Consider the following 14,133-nt stretch of genomic DNA (forward strand, 5'->3'; position numbering starts at 1 on the left):
AAAAAGAGTACCCATAAGTCAATTAAATGATGAAACCCAATGATCACATTAATTAAAATACATGAAAGACACACATATTATATCTGTTGCCACTACTAAAAAACTTAAAAATTAATATTTTATCTGTGTGTATGGATCCAAGGATAAACAACAATGTTAAAAAAAACACTTGGATCAATTGAAATTTAAACCAAACTATATATGGCAAAAGGATTAAGAAAAATCAGACCTAAAGATTATATACAAGCATATGTAGTAATGAAACAACAAAAATTATGGAGAAAAAACATAATGGTGGAGTTAAATGCATATGATGAAGAAATCGGAGGAAAACAAATTAAGGAGTGCTCCTAAAACTTCACAAGAATAATAAAAAATACACAACGCAAACTACTGCCCAAAATTATAGAAAAGAACAATACATAACTTAATGATATAAGAAAAAACCGAATATAAGAAACCAACTTATCCTCAAAGAAAAGAACCAATATATTCAAGTTCAGGAAAAAGTAAAAAAGTACGAAGACTCTTATTAATAGGATTGTTTAACCGTAATTGGATAAAAAAATCTAATAAATTAGGCCATTGAATAACTTGGATCACAGACCAAAAGGCCTTGTATAAACAGCTATAAAGTTATCTTTTGAGTACACTTATATTGAGATTGACCTTCCTTGAGAGAGAGGAATTTTGAGAGATTAAAGGTGGGTGAGAGGGAAAGCAGAGAGAGATGTCTTTGAGATATTAGAGTTTTCGTGATAGAGAGAGGGCTTTTGAGTTTTGATAGAGGGTTTTTGGCATGGAGAGAGAAGCTCTTTGAGGTCATGCGATTAGATTGTTTCATGAGCCAATCTTAATTAGGTTAGAAAAGGCTCTCATGATGATGATGATGATTAGATTGTTTGATCGAGAGGTGAGGATCCTAAAGGAAACGTTTGATAATGGTGAATGGGTGGGAAAGTCCCCGACTTTCTCATGTAGCTTCCCTTAGTTTGGGAACAGTAAAAAAGTGGAAAGTGGGAACCAACTTATACCCAAAACACTATTCCCCTTGGTAAAGTTGCGGGACATGGGTACCCATGTCTGCAACTTTCACGGAAAGTTAACAGGCAAGAAGCCCAAAAAAAACTATGGCTCTCCTCTCGTTCGCGTTGAAGCGCCAATCACAAATTTTCAAAAAATTCGATCATGGATTACAAAAAATTCAATCATGGATTACAAAAAATTCGATCATGGATTACAAAAAATTCGATCATGGATTACAAAAAATTCGATCATGGATTACATAAAATTCGATCATGGATTACATAAAATTCGATCATGGATTACAAAAAAAAAAAAAACATAAAAAAACAAAAAATTCGATCGTGGATTACAAGAACAGAAAAAAACAATTCAATCATGGATTACAAAAAATTCAATCATGGGCTACAAAAAAAAAAAAAAACAAAAAATTTGATCATGGATTACAAGTAAAAAAACAAACATTTCGATCATGGATTACAAAAAAGTCGATCATGGATTACAAAAAATTCTATCATGGATTACAAAAAATTCGATCATGGATTACATAAAATTCGATCATGGATTACAAAAAAAAAACAAAAAAAAACAAAAAATTCGATCGTGGATTACAAAAAAAGAAAAAAACAATTACATCATGGATAACAAAAAATTCAATCATGGATTACAAAAAACTCTATCATGGGTTACATAAAAAACAAAAAACAAAAAATTCGATCATGGATTACAAAAAAAAAAAAACATTTCGATCATGGATTACAAAACATTCGATCATGGATTACAAAAAATTCTATCATGGGTTACAAAAATAAAAAATAAAAAATAAAATTCGATCATGGATTACAAGAAAAAAAAACAAACATTTCGATCATGGATTACAAAAAATTCGATCATGGATTACAAAAAATTCTATCATGGGTTACAAAAAAAAAAAAAAAAAAAAAAAAATTTCTGTTCTTCACAGAGTCGTTTTACATAAGCGATTTTAACTCAAAAATTCACCTCTAAGTGAATAAATTACATCCAATTGAGTATATTTTCTGATAAACAACAATATAAGGAATCAAAACCCTAAATTTTTAACACATTATTTCTAATATATCATGAAAACAAAATCAAAAGGCGGAAAAAAAAAAAAAAACAGCGGAATTTTTGGTTCCGCAGACATCTCAGTGTTCATCTCAAATTTCTTGCTGTAATTGACCAGATTACGTAAAATTAAAAATTTTAAATCATACTAGACACAATAAAGATTAAAAACCCTAATTATTGAACTCATTATGTTCAAAATATGCCGTGAAATAAATCAAATGGCGGAAAAAAAAAAAAACCCAAACTTCTTACCTGATTTTGTGAACCGAAGCCTTCAATCTCCAAAAAACTCAGTTTTTCTCAACGATTATCACAAATTAGTAACAAAAGGTTTTGATTCATAGCTTTAAGATCAAAATGCCTACAAATTTTGAAAGATTCATGCCCTATTTGGCATGAAACTCTCAAAAAAGGCGGAAACCCTAAACACCAAATTTTTCGTGATCCAAAAACAACAAAGTTTTCCACCATTTAATCCTTGAAAAAGCTGAATAAAGCTGTTTACAGCCTGCTAATCAGATCACATGCCAAAAAAAACAAAAAAAATGATAAAAAAATGACAAATTTCAAAGAATCCCGTGAAGAACACTGTGCAACCCGTGTTCTTCACGGACTCGCTGATTCCGCACAGTGAATCGGCGAGTCACTGTGCGGAATCGTCCGGTTCTCTCTAGAACCGGACGATTTTCGATTTTTTAACCGATCCGGTCCCTTTTCGCGATTTGCGAGTCGAACCGAGCGAGTCCGGTTCGACTCGACGTTTTTTAAAACGCTGGTTTTGACTATTGATAATTTGATCAAAAGGGGGAAGGTCTTGTCAAATGTTTGTTTACTATGTAAAGATGATGTGGAATCTGGTGCGCACCTTTTTATTCACTGTTCTTTCATTGTGAGAATTTGATATTGGTTATTTGGGGTTTTAGGGATTAATTTGGTGCTTCCCCAATCAGTGGAAGGGGTAGTCTCACAATTTGATCTTGCGCATCTGCCTAAAATTGGGAGAAGTATTTGGAAAATCGTGAAAGGTGTTACTCTTTGGGAGGTATGGGAGGAAAGAAATAGAAAGACTTTCGAGGGGATTTCTATGTCTTTTGAAAGATTAATACATATCATCAAACTCTCTATTTGGTCTTGGTTGTCTATGACAAAGGAGGGTTGGGGTATCTCCAAAGTCGATGTTATGGCTAATCTTAATAATCTTTTCCTCTTTGGTTGTATTAAAAGTAGACCGAGAAGCATTTGGATTGCACTTCCGAGTGGCTGTTTGAAGCTTAACTTTGATGGTAGTTCGATGGGAAATCCTGGTTTACCGGGAGTGGCGGGGTTTTGGGAGATTGCTCGGGTAACGTTCTTTTTTTTTATGTTGGTCCAATAGGTGTTCAAACAGCCAATTATGCTAAACTGAGTGCTCTACTTTGTGGGGTGAAAATCTTCATTGATAGGAATCTTGGTAATAACTGTAGGATAGAAGGGGATTCCTTAAATGTGATTAAATGGTGTAATAGAGAGCAGAAAATTCCCTGCGAGCTACGCTTTATTTGGTTGCAGGTTATGGATTTGGTAGATGTATTCTCAGTTTCCTTCTCCCATGTTTATCATGAAGCGAATCATATGGCCGATGCCTTGGTTAAGGATGGTGCTTCCTTACCTTCTATTGTTATTTCTAATGATGTAGTATCATTTTCTTAGTTATCAATAAAAGTAAGTTTGGTTTTTGATAACTTTTAAGATGCTGATTTTCTTGTTTGTATTATTCCTTTACTGCGCCTTTTTGTTCCTCCTTGGTAATTTTGAGTGTCCTTTTCAGATTGAGTCATAATTTTGATTTTTGATACTGGTATTTCTTGTTGGAGGTCAGCCAAGTGCTGCGTCCTAGAGTACCTCAAACGTTTGGCTTTTCAAAGAAATGTTTAGTAGGTCTTCTTTTCCACCATCGTGTTAGTTTTCATGTTAAATGGTCTTGTTTTCTTATAGTTTGTGGTTTTCATTCTTTTGGAATTAGAGATTGTGGTTTTGAGGGTAGTGGTGTTGGTGATGATGATGAAGTAGTTTTTGTGTGCTGATGCAGGAACAAATCCCATGTTATAATTTATAGGTTTGCCTCTAATTATGTATCATATGATTGAAAATAGTGTATATTATTATAGAACCTGTAGGAGCTTGATGAATGTTTGGTATGAGACAACTGAGATTCGAATTGAATTTGAGTTGCTCTTCAATGGTAAATGGGTGCACATGGATCAATTCTTTTAACAGGTTGTTGGATGGGTGTGATTCATTCGTATGATTTTCCCATTTTGAGCAAAGGGGGTCTTACTTTTCTGGTTATGTTCATAGCCAGCAATGGACAATATACTACACACCGTACAAGTTTGTGATCTTCCTTGTAAACCTCTAATTTGAGCCTCTCTAGGTTCAACTCCTGTTATTTAGAACAAGAACCTAACTATGAGATTTTATGAGCCTATGGATTTGACTGCTTGTTTTTATCCATGGCAATCCAGACATCATTCTTGGGTGGGAAAGACAAGTAACAATTTGAAATACACATTTACTTTGTAGCAAAATTATACGTGATACTTCTCTAAAGAATAAATTTCAATCTTAACCATATATTGTAAGAAATACATGAGATAGGTAGTGGCAAGAAAATCTTACTAAAAAATATACATTATACGAAATACGTAATAAACGGTTAAAATAGGTTGGCTTGTGCTTTCCAAGCATCAACATTACGAAACATGAGAAAGTAGATGCACCATAATTTATCAGGGTTCTTACCTTTCAGGCTACCAATTTTCACTTTTTCTTAGAATCTAAGAAAGTCAGCAGTAGGAAGAATCCCAAGGAAACTGTACAAAAAGTTATCAAATGCCGCCTAAGTGTTTACGATTTCGAGCAATAACTTGGGCATGGGCCACTCAATGTATAGCCCGACCGTGCCCGAAATTAAAACAGTCCACGGCCCGGTTGTACCATTGACAACATACATTTTGGGGTTTATTAAACGAAAATATGAAGGGAAAGGTTTCTATACTCCACCCCTGCAACATATAGATCTATGCTTCTCCTACCATCCAGCCATTCGATTTTGATCAAGTGAGCCGCCTACCATTTGATCGTCGATCTAATGCCTTAGAGTATTTTATTTTTAAATTTTTTATACAAATTGTATGAATATTCAATTTGGTTACGTGCGATCTTCTCACTGGGGTACACCTAAAAAAAATATAAAAAATAATTTTTTGATAAAATATAATAACCAAAATACCCCTTGAAACTTTTCAGGGTATTTTGGTTACTTTATTTTATTGGAAATATTTTTTTGAGTATTTTTTACAAGCGTGTGTTTAATAGAGGATTGAACGCCCAAAATTTGGTTTCAAAATATTTTATATAAAAAAATAAAAATAAAATAGGGTAAAAACATGGCATTGTGATTGGGGCAATCTTAACCATCCATTGAGAATGGACGGTTGGATAAAGAGAAGTATATAAGTTTTATATTGTAGTGAAACATAGAAAGCTTGCCCATTTTTTTTTTTTGAAAGAAAGCAGATAATTTGGTGTTATGATGCAAAATGTTTACACCATCCTCCTCTTTAAAGTCTACACCATCCCCCTATTTAAAATCAATTCTACTGGAACCACTGATTTAAAAAACAGATAAGTGATACAGGTCGGGTACCCCAAAACAGTCTACACCATCGCTAGTTTATTGTGTGGAAAAAACTGTGAACTAGCAAAAAAAAAAAAAACACGTGACTAAATAGCAAACTAGGAAAAAACCAGTATGGGTCATGAATCAACGGTCTGGATCATAGTTATCAAGAGCGCCAACGAGGGTGGCTCTCCTGCTCCGGAACCTAGCTCCGACGTTTCATGACCGAGATCTCGACTGGAACTTGTTTTAAATGTTTTGGGAGTAAGCTCCTATTTATAGGATTTTCGATCCCATGCACAAAGGATCTTGATCCCACTATTGCATGGAACACGTTCCTTAAAGTTGTTGGTCTCGTTCTTGAATAAATTAAATACTCGCTCCAAGAATTTTAGGAGCGCGACCGTACATTTCTGGAACTCCATCCCCACATTCCCGAAACTTCCTAAAAGAAAATTTTGAAATAAAATTAATCTGTCAAATAAAATATTATATTTTAAGCCAAATTTTCATATAAGTGGAGTACTGCGATGTGAGAGCGGGCTAATCATGCATGGAACACGATCCTTCTTTGAATGGAACTCAATCTTTTTCAAATAGGAACGTGGTCATTCTTAGGTGAAGGCGCGATCCTATTGTATATCGGAGTGCGATCCTAATGAATATGTGAACACTATCCCATTTGACATGGAACGTGTACCCATTAAATAAGGATCTAGATCCCGATTTATTGGGAACGCGCTCTTGTTCATACGGGATCTCGATCGGCTACTTTTACCCTCACTGGAACTCGTTCCTTGAGCTCAGAAGCTTTGGGCATCCATCGATCCGACACTCTCGTTCCTAGAACAGAAGCCGTTCCCGCTCCTGCTCATGATAACTATGGTCCCGATCGCCATTTTACTGTAGAGAATCATTGTTTTACTATGCAGAACTACCGGTTCCTTTTTCATGGAAACCCACATGAAAAAATAGTGATAAATGGGTGATAAATGGGGCACAAATGCCTGATTACCTTTTCCGTTTTCACTTTCATCTAAAAACACCCAAACCTGAACCAAAACACCCAAGTCCCTACTCTGGTTGCAAAAGGATTAATTAGTCTCAATGCTTGTATTATGTAAACAGTTAAATTGAAGGCATAAACCTTCTTGCCTTCTGATATTTAACAGTAGCCAGCTCGTCACCCCTTATTTGTAGAGTCTTGCTGGAAAAGGATCGCACACCAAAAACAACATAAAAATAAGGGTGAAACGGGCCAAGCCAGCCTTGGCCCTCATTCCCTAGGGCTGGCTGAAGCGGTGGCCCTATTACCGTACAAAAGAGAAACGAAAGGAAGCAAGAGGTTGGGCCGGGCCAAATCAGGTTGGTATTGTCCCAGCCTGGCCCTTGGGGCCACAGTTTGTAGACCAGGCCCCACTTTTTTATATCCGGGCCAACAACCTGTCACAAGAAGCACTTTTTCACCCACCTTGAACACGAAGCCTTTAGACCGATGCACAAAGTTCAATATCACATAACAACCGGCCAACCACATGAAGAAAAAACGCTACCGGGGGTTTATAGAAAAAACGTAACATTTTCCTAATAACAAAGAAATATATGTAGCTATTTAGGTGAGTGATCACCAACTAATACGTATGTGATAAATCCAACATGAGCGAGTTCTTCTCCACTCTAACTAACAACTTGTGCATATAACTAATCATCGACTCCCGCACGATTCCTATTTTATATCCAAATATTTGACTCTAGCCAAAAATAGGAAATATGTCAAACCAAATATCATCCTTGTTAAAACCAATAAACTTAATATTTTTCGAAAGGGATTAAGGTCGTGGTGGTAGCACACCCATACGTTAGTTGCACGGTGTGCATTTCCAATAACCGCTTCAAAAAATACAACAAATTAAAAAATGGGTAAGGCCCCAACATCCACATTGGATTACCTAAAAAAAAAACGACTAATATTTTTCATTATTGCCAATTTGGTCATTGTGCGACCACCATGTTAGATTTGGTGTGCCTTTTGCCACTCTTGTTGGTCTGGCATCTCGAGCATGTGTAAAGAGTTAGCGGCGACACATAACACTCTCTCTGCGTGATGATAACACCACAAACTTGAGAAAATGCAAATCCTTTGTAAACACGTTTGCAACCATTTCCTCTCTCGATTTAGGGCCAGTAGACTTAAAATTGTACAATGAGACAATTTATCTTTATTACAGTCCCAATTAAAATAAAGAGACTGTATATAATGAGACCATTTATCTTTGATACAATATGATCACAATAACTTATAGTCATCTGATGTGAAATTCGATAGTTTGGGCGTGTGTCACATGTTTCAAAAAAATTTCTTTTAAACTTTGTAATATTGGATGTAATAAATCCAATATTACATCCAATGGTAAAGATTAATTGTAACTGCTTTATACGAAAGCTAAATGGTCTCAGGTATACGTTTCCTACTTTTCCTTAAATAAATAAAATAATTTTTGTTTCTATGAGATAACAAATTTAAGCGAACCACCCCAAATATAATCTCTTCATCATCAACCAACTATTAGGGCTTATTTTGACAAGAAAATTAGGAATCTTATATATTTGAAATCTAAAGAAATTTATGGATTTTTGTCGTGAATTGCTCAAATGTTTGGATAAACTATATAAAATTCATAGATTCGTTGCAATCCTTTGTATGTCCATTGTTTGATAACAAAACTTGATACAATTTCTCTCTCTAAATTTTTTATATACTTTCTCTATCTAAAACTCAAAATTTGGGATAGTGTATGTATAAAAATTTTGAAATACTTTATATCTCTAAAATTTGGTGTGGTTTGTCTCTTTAAAATTTGATATACTTTTTATCCGAAATTTAAAATTTGAAATTGTCTATCTAAAAATTTTGAGATAATTTCTTTCTCTAACATGTGTAGGTTCTTTACTGTCTCTAACTAACAACTTTTGCATATAGTTAATCATTGACTCCCACACAATTCCTATGTTATTTCTACAATAAATAAAATAATTGTATACTTTTCTTGCTTTTCCTAAAATAAAAAAAATAAATTTTGTTTTTGCAACCCTCTAATATATGATAACAAATTTAAACAAACCACCCCAACTATAATCTCCCAATCATCTACCAACCAACCACTAGAGTAAATTATCAAATTCTAGGATCCATAAAACTCCCTAAACTACTTATACCCTCCTTAAACAGGAGAGTGAGCCAAAGGTGTCCGGTCACGTGTAAAACGGTAAACAGACCCTACGCGGTGTTAAAACCATCCATTGCCCCACACGCCTATAAACTACCCATGTTGCTGCTCACCCTACCACCACTCAAAAACTTTCCGACTATCCAATGGCCGGAAAACCAAGTTCACCAGTGGCGGTCTTTCCGATTATCGTGCTTGCCATCAATGTGCTTGGCCTCCTCTGTGTAGCTGAAAATCAGGCGAGATCTCCGAAAAATTTCTCGAAATGGGTTGCCAGTAATGTTGCTTCCTTCAAGGAACGGATGGCTCAGATCGAGAATGTCACAAGAGTGGCACTCGATGAACGTTTGGCGGGAGCCGAGGCGCAAAGAAGAGTGATCAAGGTCAGGCAAGATGGGACTGGGGATTTCCGGACAATTTCGGATGCAGTGAAGAGTATTCCATTAGGGAATTCTCGACGAGTTGTGGTGCATATAGGACCTGGAGTATACAAGGAGAAGGTGACAGTGGAGAAGAGCAAGCCGTTCGTTACTTTTTTGGGCGATCCCAATGCGATGCCCACCATCACTTTCGATGATACAGCTGCTAAGTTTGGGACGTGGCTCAGCGCCTCCGTGGCCGTCGATTCTCACTATTTTATGGCTGCCAATATCATCTTCAAGGCAAGAAATTCATAAATCTAGAATTATAAAACACTAACCACAATTTCCTGCCTGTATACAGGAGAACTTCACTCTTAAATATGCACAAATCCTGTCCAAATCACACAAAACACCCCGTACTTAAAATTACTGATGTGGGGATTTAGGGAAAAGTATAGAATGAGACCATATACCTTTGGTACAAGGTGATCGCATTAATCTAGACTATTGGATGTGAAATTGGGTGGCTGCAATTATTCTATTGACTAAGTTCAAACTTCAAAAGAAATTTTTTCAAATTTTGTGACACTTCCAAGCTATCAAATTTCACATTAGATGGTTATAAGTAATTGTGACCACCTTGTATCAAAGGTAAATGGTCTTATTGTGTACAATTCCGGAGATTTATTAGGACGATGATCATAGTCATTTTGTCATGACTCGGCCAAGTCCACTTAGACTTGGCTCTCTTAGGTTGAGGCCGAGTACCCCCAAGTTGTGCATACAACTCGGAGCATTTTAAAAAAATTTAAATAATGAAAAATTATAAAAATAAAATATATTGTTAAAATTTTTCTTCAAGGATTTAAATGTATTTGGAAAATAAAATTCCATACTGTAAATTGGGGTTTTTTAAAATCATGTTTTTTCTATTTTTTAATTGTTTTTTGACTTTGTAAAGGTGTTTTATGGCTAAATTTACTTTTAAACAATTTTAATTTTTTCTAAATTTTTTAAATATTTGTTGGGCCTCTTGGTCCTGTGCTTCTGTACTCGACTGAGTAACTAATCCGCTTAGGCCGGGGACACGTCCCCTGGCTGAGGTGGGTCCAGGCACAGTGGTCATGGGAATTAGCTCGATGAATTCTATTGCATTTAATTGATCTTACAGCATAAACTATACTCCTGTGGGAGCATTCTGTATGCCTACCCACTCCTTTAGGCTAGAGAGCTATTCAGGAAGATTAATTTTGAATTTTTTAATTTAAAATTTTGGAATCGACATAGAAATCAATTGACCTGATAGATACATTATTATAAAAGTCAAGAATGTTGTATTCCTTAACACTTAGATTTCTCCCTCCAAAAATTAGATGGTCAGATGCTATTTTCTTCAAACGCATGCCACGGGATGTTGACACGTGTGTGTGGTTTGAGGTTATTCACTGGGTAGAAGAGGTTACAGCCCATAAAATTTAGGGTCCTGAGAGTACTAGATTGAGTTTTATTGGAGGGAGTAAAGAGTCAGTATACTCCTTCAGGAGCATAGAGTGTTTAACCTAAAATAAGGGGCAAGATGAGCAGTTGAATTTGAAAAAGAATTCCATTTACTGTTGTGTGTGTATTTCAAACCATTACCACTGCCAAAAGCTTCATTTTTCATCATATGTTTTTGAAATGGATTATAGAACCGCAGCACCAATCAACATAATAGTTCAACATTTGGACATGATCTGCTGAAAAACAGTGGAAATTCAGTAAAAATTTAAACCGATTTAGTTGGTGAAAGAAAATTGTATAGCAGCATAATAGTTCAACATATGGACATGATCTGCTGAAAAACAGTGGAAATTCAGTAAAAATTTAAACCGATTTAGTTGGTGAAAGAAAATTGTATGGGTGGATTTCAGAATGCGGCGCCAAAGCCCGCTGCCGGGGCACAAAGCCAAGCAGTGGCGATGCGTATCTCCGGTGACAAGGCAGCGTTTTACAATTGCAGGTTTTATGGGTACCAAGACACCCTCCTTGACGACAAGGGCCGCCATTTTTTCAAAGACTGCTACATTGAGGGCTCTGTCGACTTCATCTTTGGTTCTGGCAGATCTCTCTACAGAGTAAGTGAAAAGCCACAATAACAAAAAGATTTTTTTGTTATCTTCTGATGTTTCTTTCTAAGAAATGTATGAATCTTTGTTACTGTTTTGATTTTTCTTCTCTCCTTTTCTTTCACAGAATTGCGAGATCAGATCGGTGAGTGATTACCCTGGACAGACAGCGATTGTCGCTCAAGGGAAATCGAGCAAGGGCGATAAGAGTGGTTTCGTCTTTCTGGACTGCCATGTGACTGGCATGGGAGATGTGTATCTGAGCCGAGCATGGCGCGAATACTCTCGTGTCGTGTTTGCTTACTCATATTTCGACACTGTTGTCAACCCAGAGGGCTGGAACGACAAGGGTTTCACAGAACGAGACAAGTAAGGGCATTCAATTTGATAAAACAATTCCAATCACACTCTTTATGCACATGAAAAAAATTAATATCTCGAGTTATAATATCTCGACATTGAACAAGGATGGATCATCCAATTTTATGAGAGTGACTGAAAAAAAATAATATCTCGAGATGAACAAGGATCATCCAATTTTCTGAGTGACTGAAAAAAATAATATCTCGAGATTGAACAAGGATCATCCAATTTTCTGAGTAACTGAAAAAAATAATATCTCGAGATTGAACAAGAATCATCCAATTTTCTGAGAGTTATATACGTTGCAACTTAAATTTCAAATTTTCCCTTTTGAAAATAACCATTCAGTGAAGTGATTCTTAGGTAGTTCCTAAGATTTTAATTTAAAACAATCCTACCAAATAGCTCTTCTTCCTGATGGAGTGGATGAACATTATGCTCCAGCGAGTGCATAGTTTATGTCAAAAAGAAGAAGGTGTGCTGCTTTCTTTCAATGGCCATCCTTGAATCCTAAGGGATCTAAGGGATAGACCTGATCCGGGTACAAATCCAAAAATTATACGAGCTGGGTTGTTCAAATTTTGGACTCGAACACTATTTGGGTATGGGTTTGGGTCCGCTTGAATTCGGTCGGATTTAGGTATGGGTCAGGGTCCGGGAATATTTTTTAAGTACCATTTATGAAATATATTTAAATATAATTTAATAAATAGATATTTTAATTCTTGGGTCGGTCTGGGTCCTGGCCAGACCCGTTGCCACCCTATTGGTAAGTTATGCGACAAAGCTGAGTTACAAAAATTAGTTCCCCTATTAATAGTAATGCACCAAGTTGGGCCACTTATGAGTATTTAAATGTGCATAAAAAGAACGATGCTATTGCTAAAACAATTGTGCATGCAAAAAAATCCTTCCCACTATGCACCTTACTAATATTCCCGCATGGTATTTTTTTTTGTTTTTGGTAGTTAATCGGTACGAATCAAATTTGAGATGTAGTATTGCTTAACATTAAATGTGTTTTTGGTAGTTAATCGATAGGAATCAAACTTGAGATGTAGTATTGCTCGACATTAAATGTACATGTTTTTTAATTAGGACGGTTTTCTACGGAGAGTACAAGTGCGAGGGTCCCGGAGCCAACACAAACCGGCGAGTGGACTACGTGAAGTTGCTCACTGATGCACAAGCCAAGCCATTCTTGGATGAGAGCTTCATTCGTGGTCGCACCTGGATCCTCCCTCCACCAACTCTCTGAAACTCTCTTAAGAGACATTCTTTTGAATTTCTTCACTTCTAAGTTGTAACAAAAAGAGAGAAAGTCTGAGGTTAATGGCATGGTTGCATGTGCATTGGCAAAAAGATCAAACACTTTTTTGCAATCAATGTACATCGTCTACATATATGAAATATGATTTATCTATTCATAATATTCTGTGTCTTATAGGATCACAGGATAGAGACAGAGAGTTCACTATTTATGTGTACTTGAGAATCAATATATACTCCTACCATCCAATTCCCTCGCGAAAGAGAACTTTGATTTAAGGAACTGGCTAACCCGATTAGGTCCAAGTTGGTTTGGCCTGACCTTCAGACCTAGCCCAGGATCAAGTCGACACACGAGGTACCCACAAAGATTGGACTGACGAGATTATCACCCTCATGTTATTTGGTTACTTGATTTGAGAGAAATTTATCAAAATACCAATGAGAGATGCAATATCTAACACTTAGGCCCGTATTTTAACTCATGATCGTTTTGTCTTATTGTAGGTATTTTAAAATTAAACCGAACTATAAGTATAAAATATTACATAGTGTATCGTTCATGTCTATTTTCATATTTGTTTTTAAAAATAAAATAAAGCTCATTGACTAAAAAAAAAAGAAAAAATGGGAAAATTATAGCCGCACAGCACTTATTAGGCATGCCCATCCCCAACACATTTTAAATCACACACTAACCCCAACGTCATTTAATTTTGCATCTACCCCCCTAAGTAAGAAAGTAGACGGTTTAGGATGAAAAATACCATCTATATATTTAAAATTGTTTTTCTTTCTAAAAACTTGAAATTTAAAATTTTAGATAGAGAAACTATCTCAAAATTTGTAAGGATGGAAACTGTATTAAATTTCAACTTTTAGAGAGAGAAATTATCTCAAAATTTTTCAGAGAGATAAACCAATACAGTCGAGGTGATCATGCTAGAGTATTTGGAGCGATCAGATCAGAACCGTAAGAGGAGGCCTTCCATGGAGCTATCGTGTTATTTTATTTTATTTCTAGGAAATCC

General features: G+C 35.7%; 1 protein-coding gene across 1 annotated transcript; it reads left to right on the plus strand.

Moving 5' to 3' along the window:
- Positions 1-9,026: 9,026 nt before the first annotated feature.
- LOC18433719 (putative pectinesterase 63) lies at positions 9,027-13,263 on the plus strand. Its single transcript, XM_006843800.4, has 4 exons — positions 9,027-9,665; positions 11,276-11,479; positions 11,598-11,839; positions 12,932-13,263. The coding sequence occupies exons 1-4, from the start codon at positions 9,150-9,152 to the stop codon at positions 13,089-13,091; spliced, it is 1,122 nt and encodes a 373-aa protein (XP_006843863.2). The 5' UTR covers positions 9,027-9,149; the 3' UTR covers positions 13,092-13,263.
- Positions 13,264-14,133: the final 870 nt, after the last annotated feature.

The sequence above is a fragment of the Amborella trichopoda genome, chromosome 12 (genome assembly GCF_054954075.1).
Source record: "Amborella trichopoda isolate Santa Cruz 75 chromosome 12, AtrichopodaSantaCruz75HAP2 v2.0, whole genome shotgun sequence".
Lineage (NCBI taxonomy): Eukaryota > Viridiplantae > Streptophyta > Magnoliopsida > Amborellales > Amborellaceae > Amborella > Amborella trichopoda.

Bases quoted from the DNA above. Each gene is read 5' to 3' on its own strand.
- LOC18433719 (XM_006843800.4), top strand. From the start codon at position 9,150: ATGGCCGGAAAACCAAGTTCACCAGTGGCGGTCTTTCCGATTATCGTG. The intron at 11,480-11,597 runs GTAAGTGAAAAG...TTTCTTTCACAG, and splicing joins CTGGCAGATCTCTCTACAGA to AATTGCGAGATCAGATCGGT. The intron at 11,840-12,931 runs GTAAGGGCATTC...TTTTTTAATTAG, and splicing joins GGTTTCACAGAACGAGACAA to GACGGTTTTCTACGGAGAGT.